The sequence below is a fragment of the Dysidea avara genome, chromosome 13 (genome assembly GCF_963678975.1).
Source record: "Dysidea avara chromosome 13, odDysAvar1.4, whole genome shotgun sequence".
Classification (NCBI taxonomy): domain Eukaryota; kingdom Metazoa; phylum Porifera; class Demospongiae; order Dictyoceratida; family Dysideidae; genus Dysidea; species Dysidea avara.
Window position 1 is genome coordinate 17,577,290 of NC_089284.1, and position 11,527 is coordinate 17,588,816.

General features: G+C 39.6%; 1 protein-coding gene and 1 pseudogene across 1 annotated transcript; both read right to left on the reverse strand.

Moving 5' to 3' along the window:
• Position 1: 1 nt before the first annotated feature.
• On the reverse strand, positions 2-709 carry LOC136242301 (tyrosine-protein kinase-like). The gene has a single exon (XM_066033708.1). It carries the CDS (start codon positions 707-709, stop codon positions 2-4), a length of 708 nt encoding a protein of 235 aa, XP_065889780.1.
• On the reverse strand, positions 708-11,510 carry LOC136243116 (tyrosine-protein kinase-like; annotated as a pseudogene).
• Between the last annotated feature and the right edge of the window lie 17 nt (positions 11,511-11,527).

Here is an 11,527-nt window from a genome sequence, read left to right on the forward strand (position 1 = left end):
TTCAAACAAAAAATTCATCAAGTTGCCAGTAAAGGGTTGGTCTAGATGCTGCATGATCCTTCCAACACTTTAACATAATTTCATAAAGCTGCTCTGAACAACCTGTTGGATAGGGGATACGATAACCTGTTTGCACTGCATTCAATACTTGAGCTGTATACATCCCAGGGTAAGGAGGTTGACTTCCATATGTGATCAACTCATAAAGTAGGATGCCAAATGACCACACATCAGATGTGATGGTAAAATACTTGTACACTGCAGCTTCTGGGGCTGTCCACCTCCATCTCTCACCACTGGACACATGGGTAGTGCTGGAAGTAGCTGATGCAAGACTAAAAATGGTTACTTTACAGAAAATATGAGACTGCTGTTTAGATAACAAAACATTTCTTGCAGAAAGATCTCGATGGACATAATTTTTCCTTTCCAGATAAGCCATTCCAGCTGCTACTTGTGCTCCCATATCTATTAGTTGGGGAAACATTAGAGAACGACCATCACCTCTAAGGTAGTTTAACAAGCTACCATGTTTCATCAACTCCATCACCATATAGATGGGCTCCTCTCGTGTGCACACAGCATACAATTGGACAACATTAGTATGCATGAGTTGTTTTATGACAGGTACTACTCTGAGAAACTCAGTTACAGGAATAACATTGGGTTGGATTTCCTTTACAGCTACTGAAGTAGTGTTGTTCCACATTTCTTCCCAGACTTTAGATAAATCTCCAGCAGTTAGACAATTGACACGGCAGACAAAAATTCCATCAATTTCCAATCTAATCCCATTTCACAACTGCAGGGCATTGTCAAAGTCACACACAGGCCACCTGTTGGTTTACTATAGTGTTCAATTAGCTCCTGTACTGTTTTAAAAGTAATGAAGTGTGTGATGGTCGCTCTTCCATCTAGGGGATTGTGTATGTGATAGTGTTCAATCTTCTCCGTACCTCTTACAACCAAGGAATAGTCAGACACCTGGGTTGACTTCACTGTCACAAACGAGGTAGGTCCCAATGATGTTGGATGGGTGCATCAAAAGTCGCTCAGCACCCATTAATTTGATCGATCCAAAGTAACATCTAGTAAATAAATATACAACACTTAAACATTACTATGTTGTGTCATACAATAGGATAAGCTTTGTGTTAACTTTGCTCTAAGCATTTAAGTAATGTAGCTAACATTTTCATCAGAAAACTTTCATAATTTTGCATATTATTATGGTATTAGTGACCTACTATCGAGCCTGTAACAAATTCATAAGTTGTCATATTCTTAATGAAGAAACTCCTACTGAACTTGCCAGCCAGCTCATGTGCAAACATTACAGCAATGTTGACACCCCTGACAGTCGTTGATGATGGGGTAAAGTAAAACACCATGGGAATTCAGCTTTGGAGGCTACTATCTTAATGGTGTCTCATTGGACTCAGTTAATTGTCATAAGGACTTGGGTATTATATTTGATGCGAACTTAAAGTTCCACCAACACGCTTCTGAAGTAGCTATGAAAGCGAACAGGGTATTGGCTTGTATGAAAAGAAGCTTTATCGATTTGAATGATTTTGTACTATCACGATTGTATATGATCGACTGACATCAATATTAGAATATGGTTCGACCAATATTAGAATACGTAAGTGTAATTTGGGGACCCCATTATGTATTAGATCAACGCAAACTTGAGGGTGTGCAACGGCGTGCTACAAAACTAGTACCATCTTTAAGAGACAAGTCTTACATAGATCGACTGACATCAATGAATTTACCATCTCTTTTGTACAGGCACAGATGTGGTGACTTAATATTTCTTTTCAAGATGTTGAATGATTACTTCAATCTGGATCACTCCTACTTTTTTACTTTCTCCCACAATCACAAACTAGAGGTCATGCATATAAATTACTTAAGCCCCCTGCCCACCATTCATGTCGGGTCAACTATTTTGGTACTAGAGTAATTAATGACTGGAACAATCTTACAAGTGATATTGTACTCATTAAATAATTTTAAATCAGCTATAGATAATTACTTTTATGGCTATAGATTTATGTTAATGTAATAATTATATTCATAGTTAATTTTTGTTTATTGCATCTAATTTATGTATGTGTATGTATGTAATTGAATGGGTGTACAGGCTTCTAAGCCTCAACGCAAATCACATCATAATCATAATTAATTGCCATGATTGAACTGCACTCGGCAGCATGTGAAAGGTTTTTTGAAAAGGGGTTTGTGCATGTGTGCATGTGTGTGTGATGTCAATGGTGGATCCAGGATGGGATATTTGGGGCAAACGTCCCCCACCCCCTCACCTTGTGCATGGAGCCAGCTGATTAAAATACCAAACTTTGTCAGGACAAGGTCAGTTAATAGAACTCATGAAAATTTGCACCATTTATTATAAATTCAAAGTGAACCAAAGTTAAACTAGCTGTGAAATTGTCATCCAGCATCTTCTTCGTATACTAAACGCCTTTAAAAACAATTATCGTGTTGCTATTGTTCAAGACATTCAGAGCCTTTTAAACAGCTTTCAAGACTTCACAACCATCTGCAAAGACCAAAACGGCAAATAAACAGTGAGACACTGCTATAAGAGGGCTGCTTCAAAAACGCAGCAACTAACAAAAGAATTTGGCTCACAAACAACTTAGCCTGTTTGTGCCTCTCCCATTGCCAGCTCCTGGATCTGCCCCTGTAAAGTGCATGTGTAGAGTGTGTGCATGTTTTATCCAACTGTACTTCATTGTTAAGATCACTAAAATGCATGCATGAATAGAAAAGGTGCAGGGCATTTGATAGTAGGTCTGTGAAGACTGTACACAAGCTTGATAATAGGTTGGTGATTGTAATTGAATGTTCAAACTTTTATATGAGATAGCTACATAATTCTACAAGGAGGCACCCCCGCTATACTTGCTGGTGAAAATAAAATCACCTGCAGAGGGGAGTAAAAAACACATTAAACTGGATATATTAAAATAGCTATGTTGATGATTTAATGTGAAGAGAGGCATCATTGTATTGTTTAAAGAATCTACATATAGCTAACTGGTCAATTCTCATGTGGAGTATTTATTTTACTTAGAAAACAAAACACTTCTACAAAAAAGAACATGCTTATATTGAAGAATGACCTAATTATGCATACAACGATTCCCAAAAGTCCACAATCTACGCTGGTTGCCTGAAATGCTTCCACCTTCTCTAATTTATTTGCAAATACCTTGTTTGGTAATCAATCACATATACTACTAAAAATGGACATTCGGTGAAATTAAGGACTATTGCAATTGAGCAATACTCAAGGTTTTCGTGAATGCTTTTAACGTATACAAATAGCTACTCACTCTTTACTAAGGGTTCTGTCTAGAATAAAATTTCTTGGAACATATCCCTTTACTCCAGTGCTTAAAGCTCTTGCATACCACCAGTCTCCCTCCTTACTCATGACACAAAGTAAGTCTCCTTTCTTGAAACTCAAGTCACCTACCCTCCCTGCAGAGTAGTCATACTTTGCTACAAATATTGGATGGTTTAATGTTTTCTGAGGTGGCTTTACTGGCTTAACACGAACCAGTGCTTCTGGTGGCCTGGTATTACTTGGCTTATCAGCAATTTGCATTTGGCCCAACTTTTCTTTCAAGTCTTTGCTATTGTAAACATCCTTTTGACAGATGAACGTTTTCTATGAAGTTTTATTTCCATCACAGGTTGATCAGCAACAACCACTACATCATGATCATGATGATCCTTCTCTGTACACTCTTGACAAACAAGACTGCTACAGTTCTTGCAGTAGTGGTCACATGCTCAATCATGGCTTATGCACAGATCAGGAGGTAGCTGCTGATCACCAATGAAATGTTGCGGAGTTTCAATAAATTGTTCTGTTGTCACAGTCTTATGTCCTTCATACTTGTCATGTACTGCATTACAACTTTTATTTTTTTGACACTGTACGCACTACGTGATCACAGGAGACTCTTTCTTCATGCATGCATTTCCCACAACTAGCTGAGTTAGGTTTCGTTTGCTCGGAAAGTGAGTTACCTCGGTGAGTTATCACTTTGTTCAAGTTCTTTTGAGATTTCTTTTCTTTGAGTAAAGATTTCTATCAATCTTTTAATAGTAAAGTTAGTTGGAATAAAATCCAAGCCGCGCTCCAAGCTGATTTAGTGGAAAGTAGTGCACGACATATTGGACAACAGATATCGCTGTTCATCTCGCTGTTCATCCTCTACGCTCCTCTCTATACGTCGCTTACAGAACGTGTGCAAGCACGGGATGGTCTTTGGATCAGTAAAAAGATCTCCACAGATGGAACAAGTTATTTCTTCCTCGATCTGTTGCCATTCATCCCTTGTCCCTTCACCACTAGCCATTTCATTGTATCCAAACACAGAACCAAATTCTAGAGGTGAGATGGAAGTCACATGTCAGGTCGGCTCAGTAGGCGGCCGGTTAGCGAATTTATGATATTCATATCACATATGTAGTTACGTCTAATTAATCTGCTGGTGCTGCTGGTGCTGGTGGTGGCAGCAGCAGCAGCAGCATGCAGCATGCAGCCAGGGCCGCCCAGAGAAATTAAGGGGCCCAGGGCAAAGAGTTAAAGTGGGGCCCTTGACCCAAGTTGTAAGGTGAAGACCAAAAAAAAAAAAAAAGGTCACAACCTGCTGGAAATGACAATAACTACCCATCACCAACCATATATCTCCTTATCTATAAGCTTGCTACACTGCTCCCTGAAGAATACTGTGACTGCTCTATTAGAGTATTTAGATCTGACTGCTCTATTAGAGTATATCGCAAAATTTTGTTCTTGTGGAATAACTCTATCTGGTGGTACTACCAAAACTATCTTAGATGGCCCGACCAAATTTTTGGGGAAGTTGATTGGAGTTTCTGCTCATGCTACCAAAAGTGCTTCTGGCAAAGCTATGTTTGCTAGGTTCTCTGACCTTATACAGAAAGTTGATAGTTTGCCATTAAGACCTGAGTACCAAGTATGGATTTATAGGAATTATGTTCTCTCAATCATCAGATTCCATCTCACTGTTGATAGTGTTGGACCATCCACTATCAATAAAATGGAAAATCTAGCTACTAAATACCTGAAACGTTGGCTCTGTTTACCTCGCAGTGCCACTCGTGTGATCTTGAACTATCCAGGTGTTTGCTGTCCTAGTGTGCGTTCAATTTCAAAGCAGTGTAAACTTAGTTTACTTGCCAACATCTCCTCCTCATCAGATCCGATGATTAAGGAGTTGGCCTTACAAGTGGATCTTTCCTCCAATTTCCTCCAGATTAACAGTTCTCATCAGGAGTTACTCAATGAAGCCAGAGCTCAACTGGACTCTATTCCTACGGCTTGCAAGCTCTACACAGCTAGCAAACACCTTGCCATTTCTAGAGAATTGACACTATGCAGAGAGAAGCTGGACACTCTCTCTGTTCAATGTAAATTTGAATCAAGTGCTGTTCTGGAAGCTGACTCTAAGCTGTGGAATCGACTCCTGTTGGGTTTTCATCCAGGCCAGCTTTCGTTTGTGCTGCGAGCTTCATCAGATACATTACCAACTCCGTTAAATTTACGTCGCTGGCATATACAAACTGGTGCAACTTGTTCACTTTGTTTGTCACCTCGTCCAACTTGTCACCATGTGCTAAATAGGTGTCCTGTGGCTTTGCAGCAAGGCAGGTTTACTTTTCGTCATGATGCTGTTTTATTATGTTTGATGTCTGAGTTGCAAGCTTGTTTGGATAATGTAGAAATATTTGCTGATTTGGATGGCAAACGTGCGTCTGACTCTCCTCCTGCCACCATTCCCCCTGCTGTACTAGTGTGTTCTCACCGACCTGACATTGTTATATATAATGCAGAAATGAAATCTGTTGTACTTCTGGAACTTACCTGCCCATTTAATTCTCGTGCTGACCTTTCTGCTGCACGAGAACGTAAGCAGGAGAAGCCAGAATATCTGCAAATTATTGCTGAGCTTGACCGCTTGGGTTTTGTTAGTCATTACCACACAGTTGAAATTGGTTGCCTTGGCCATTACCTTACAGAGACAGTAACATCTATGAAAAGAGTTTCAAATCTGAGTTTTTCCAAGACGAAAGCATTGCTTGATAGAGCAGCTGCTGTGGCTATAACTTCCTCTCAGAGAATCTTTTATGCACGTAGTAATCCAACCTGGACACTTTAAGTTAAGTTTTGTAGTTAATTATTTTTGTATGTATCCTTGCCATGCCTACGCGGATCTTATCTTTGTAGTCGCATGTGTCCGAGGCTCTGTATGTAATTTTGTCATTTCATCATTATTCTGATGGTTTCAAAAAAAAAAAAAAAAAAAAAATCTTTTAAACAGGTATTCAGGGGGCCCTTCATGGGGCCTCCTGGGGCCCCTTTCAGGCTGGGGCCCGGGGCAAAATGCCCCAGTTGTCCCCCCCTGTGGGCGGCCCTGCATGCAGCAGCAGCAGCAGCAGCAGCATCTCGAGCAGCATTAACAGGCAAACGTCAGGTTAGCGTCGGGGGGTTCAGCTTTGATTTCTTCTTCACTGGTATAGTTAGACTATATAGTATTTTATATTTGTAACATTAAATAGTACAAAAACAAGAGGAGTAGCCAGCAAGCACCGGTGGTACAGTGGTACTCTAAACCTGAATGTGTGCCGGGGTTCGAGTCTAGGTCACGCCACACTTTTTCTTCTTTGTTTCTTAAACCTTTTTGTGTCACGATTTTTTTAAAAATTGCAATGACCGGCTAAATATCAAAAGCCAAATTTTAATGCGTATACAAGTGTCCCTGGGATGAAGCTAGTGCTAGATAAAGCGAAACAGACAACGTAACACATAGAGGCATAATAAATTAGACATCTGTGGGTGATAGTTATCCTACTGGTATAGGATTGGAACCATGAATCCACTGATACAAATGGAATGACTTACAATCAAAATTCAAAACATTATAACTACAAATTATATACCATGGATTCATTTTGCATGCCCAAGTGATAAATTACTGTAGTTCTATATCCTTAAACACTGCACACCAAAGCTATAACAGTATAAGGTCATGCTCAGTTTTGCATTAATGTTAGAATCTCTAAAACTCCACTAATGAACCTAACATACGTGCATGTTCTAGTAGAGTATACGTGACTGCTCTATTGGAGTAGACTCTATATCGATCATTTTAACAAGTTTTCAAGAGGGCTCATGTTAGAGATGAATTTAAGCTTTGTAAAATTGTTGTGCTGTGTCATACACAATTATACTCACTCATTTTGTCCTGCTACACTAAATGGTGTGTTTATAGGGTCCTGCTGTAAACTCAAGTCTAAATTTTACAGGGGAACCCCCCTCCCTGGTACTGCTACTTCTGCATGCTCAGCTGCTTGCAGCAATACTACTGCTACTAAAATTCAGGATGTTGAGAACTTGTGGATGAAGCCAGGAAATGACACAGGCTCCCCATTAATGATGTGCCTGGGACTGCCAGGAGACTTGCCATGAGGAACAAGGATAAGGTGTACCGGTATAACATTCGCTATAATATAATTTGATTACAGGAGATGCTTAATCAATTATCGTATCCCAGAACTCCGGCAGGTTGAGTCAGTAGGTACTGTGAATTGCATTTCTTTGGAGATTGTGAAGACTCCATCTGTCTTGTCAGTAAACTGTGAGAGCAGATCAGTTTGAGGCAGGGAGTGTGGAACAAGGTTATAAGGTGGCTGTGAATCATTATTTTGTTGCTAGATATGAAACTATCACTTTTAAGTACAAAATAGAAAATATAATTATTTCAGTGACAAATGCTTCACACCTGGGGCCGGGATATTTGTTGATAAATTTCCCCATAAAGTCCATACTGGGAGTGCAGGGGTGGGGCTATGAATCATGTGGCTAACTGGACCTCTACACATCTAAGAAAGTAATGAATCCAATGAGCTAGAGTATAGGTTACTCTGATTATCAAAGTGAAATCTAACACATAAATTGAAATCTGAACTTCAGTATACAGTTGGATTAATTTTTTAGTAACCAGACGGCACATTTCTGTATAATGAAATAATCTGGTCATCTTTCACTATACACTTGGCAGTGTTTTGCTAAGTGTTCCACTACTTAATGGTAGCTATATTGTCACATTTTAAGTGACATGCCAATAATTAAGTTGGGCAAAAGTTCCGGTGATTGTGACTGGACAAATTGTTGTGTTGCTTCGGTCAGTCATTGCACTAAACTTACTATCAGGGGTCTGCATACTACATAGCAAGATAAAGTAGGTTGGCTAGCTAATACTGCTTAGTCTAGGTCTTGGAAAATATAAACTTCCCATCTCTTAAAATGGCTGACATATAATATGCATGGCCTGTAATTATATATATGCACTACAATTGTTGAAGCTCAAATTGCAAGAACCTACTTCTCTAATGAATTTGCATGCATGGGATTTCATTGTTAGCTGGGGACACCTTAGTCTCAATATATGCATGTAGCCAACTACTACATGCTTGTTAATCTGTTCACCAATAAACTGTATGCGGCTCATACTGTAGTATTGAACAACAGTCCAGACCATCCACTAGTGCTGTACTTGCTACATGTTATGCACTTGCATAAAAATAACATAAACTATACCACACTAGCTATACCACACTAGCTATACCACACTAGCTATACCATACTAGCTATACCACACTAGCTATACCATACTAGCTATACCACACTAGCTATACCATACTAGCTATACCACACTAGCTATACCACACTAGCTATACCACACTAGCTATACCACACTAGCTATACCATACTAGCTATACCACACTAGCTATACCACACTAGCTATACCACACTAGCTATACCATACTAGCTATACCACACTAGCTATACCATACTAGCTATACCACACTAGCTATACCACACTAGCTATACATTACAGCCAATAACACTATACAGCTATATAGAATCATGATCATTACCAGCAGTGGTGTAAGAAATGTCTTCCAACCTCCACTGTAACATTTCAAAACTTGGTCTGGATTCTGCCTCTTCCATCCAACACTCTTTCATAATTTCATAAAATTGTCCTGGACAGCCAACAGGGCATGGCATACGATATCCAGAAGAAAACACCTTTTCCATTGCATTAGTCACTCCAGCATAAGGTAATTTACCATAGGTGATCAACTCATAAAGTAGGATACCAAATGACCACACATCAGATTTGATGGTAAAATGATTATACATTGCAGCCTCTGGAGCTGTCCACTTGATGGGGAACTTTGCTCCAGTGTGTGCTTCATAGATATCTTCATCAATGACTCGAGCTAAGCCAAAATCTGCCACCTTACATGTAAAATTTTCTGATAACAAAACATTCCTGGCGGCAAGATCTCGATGGATGTAATTATTAAATTCAAGGTAAGCCATTCCAGCTGCTACTTGTGCTCCCATATCTATTAGTTGGGGAAGCTTTAGAGAACGACCATCACCTCTGAGGTACTCTAACAAGCTGCCATGTTTCATTAATTCCATCACCATGTAGATGGGTTCCTCTTGTGCGCATAGTCCATATACTTGGACTATATTGGTATGTTGAAGCTGTTTCATCAAAACTACCTCACTTAGAAATTCAGACGAAGTCACAGTACCAGATTTAAACACTTTCACAGCAACTGCAGTTGTACCATTCCACATTCCCACCCATGCATCACAGAATTTCCCCCCACCTAGTCGTGTTTTAAGGTGAATCAAACCTCGTTCAATTTCATAAGCTTTGTTAGTTTGCCTTGACAATCCTGCAGTTGGTGGTGGCTCAGAAAGTTGACAAGGTGTACTCAATGTAGTACAGATACAGTCTGCTTGACTGCTATAGTAAGCAACTAGTTCTTGTATAGTATCAAATTGCACCTGCACTGTGAAATAATATTTTCCAGTATCCAGATAACGTATTTTATATTGCTTCATTCTCTGCACATCTTTAATGCAGAGATAATAATTGGGTGTGTGGCCACGTACAAGGAAGGTTCCTAATGAAGTAAACATCAGCATCTGCACGCTTGATATCTCCATGGAACCAACTATATAACAACAATAAGCATTAATTGGTTGTGGAAAGATGGAGTACAAGGAATTTTTAAGGCACAAGGCTAACTATGTTTTAGAAGACTGTGAAAAGTCACGTTTAGTCAGCAAATTAACTACATTATGTCCCAGTATAGATGGTAGAGGGCACATACGTCAAGGCAATTGTGAAACACGTCTTGATGTGAAGCATGCTCTTTGTAAGGGTATCTGGAGACATCCCCCCCATCCCTAGAAAAACTGCTTTTTGAGATCAAACCAAACCTAAGGGCAGTTTCGCCCATTGACTGTTCTATTAGAGTATTTTGAGCTTATTACAAGTTAGGACCATAAATCAAACACACCAACTTCACTGGTTGCTATGCCTATGCAGCATACATATTCGTAATAAATATGCAACAACTCCAAGGTTAGTCGGTACTAGTTCAGGAGTTAGCTTGACCACAGAGGGCACAGGGTTTTAGTAGACAATATATGAATAGTTTAAACCAATGTGTAGAATATTTTGACAAAACACATTCAACAAATTAATATAAATTCTGAGCCATTGACACACACTTTATTGGTTACATCATTCTTCAAGATTTGCAATATAATTATATAGTGAGACACATCTGACTGCTCTATTAGAAGTATGACTGCTCTATTAGAGTATCTTATAGCTTCTGTACATTTACTTTTACAGTACTTTCTTGTTCCTGAACTGTGTAGTGGCTTTCATATAGAGAGGAATTCTTTCTGCATGTGAAGGGGCAGGTGCTGCTAGCCCGGCTGCCTCAATGGTAGTTGTACCATTGATCTTACAATGTTTATACAAACTTACTCTTCAGTATCGAAAGAGGACTCAAACTCCACAACGTAATTCCTGGGGATAAATCCTTCTTCACCAGATGATTTAGCTTTAGCCAACCACCAGCCCTCTTCCTTGTCATCAACAATGTAGACCTGGTCTCCTCTCTTAATGGTTAAGTCACCACTTTCTCTAGTAATGTAATCATACTTTGCTACAAACAATGGCAGATGATCTGGGGGAATAGACTGTTGTGAAACCATAGCTGAAACCTCATGAGGACATGATACATTAATGCCCTTGTCATTTCCTTTCGACATTTTTAAGCGTTTAAACATTTGCTTCAATGGTGCAGTTAACTTGTTTTTGGTCTTTTTCTCTCCGCTGTGATTGCCCTCTGCCAGTGGTTGGTTAAATTGCGCTTGATTGTCGTGATCAAGGTCGTGACATTTGGGTTCTGCTGCTCGAGGTCTGTCAATAGTACTGTGAGGCGGTTCGGTGGTTGCATCTTCTGTAGTTTTTACTCCGCCACCGCTTACCATCTCTGCAGCCTCTACCTACCCAGAAGTGGAAGGAGCCAGTACTGCAGCATAACACCTCGGATTCTATTCCGGACTCTATCC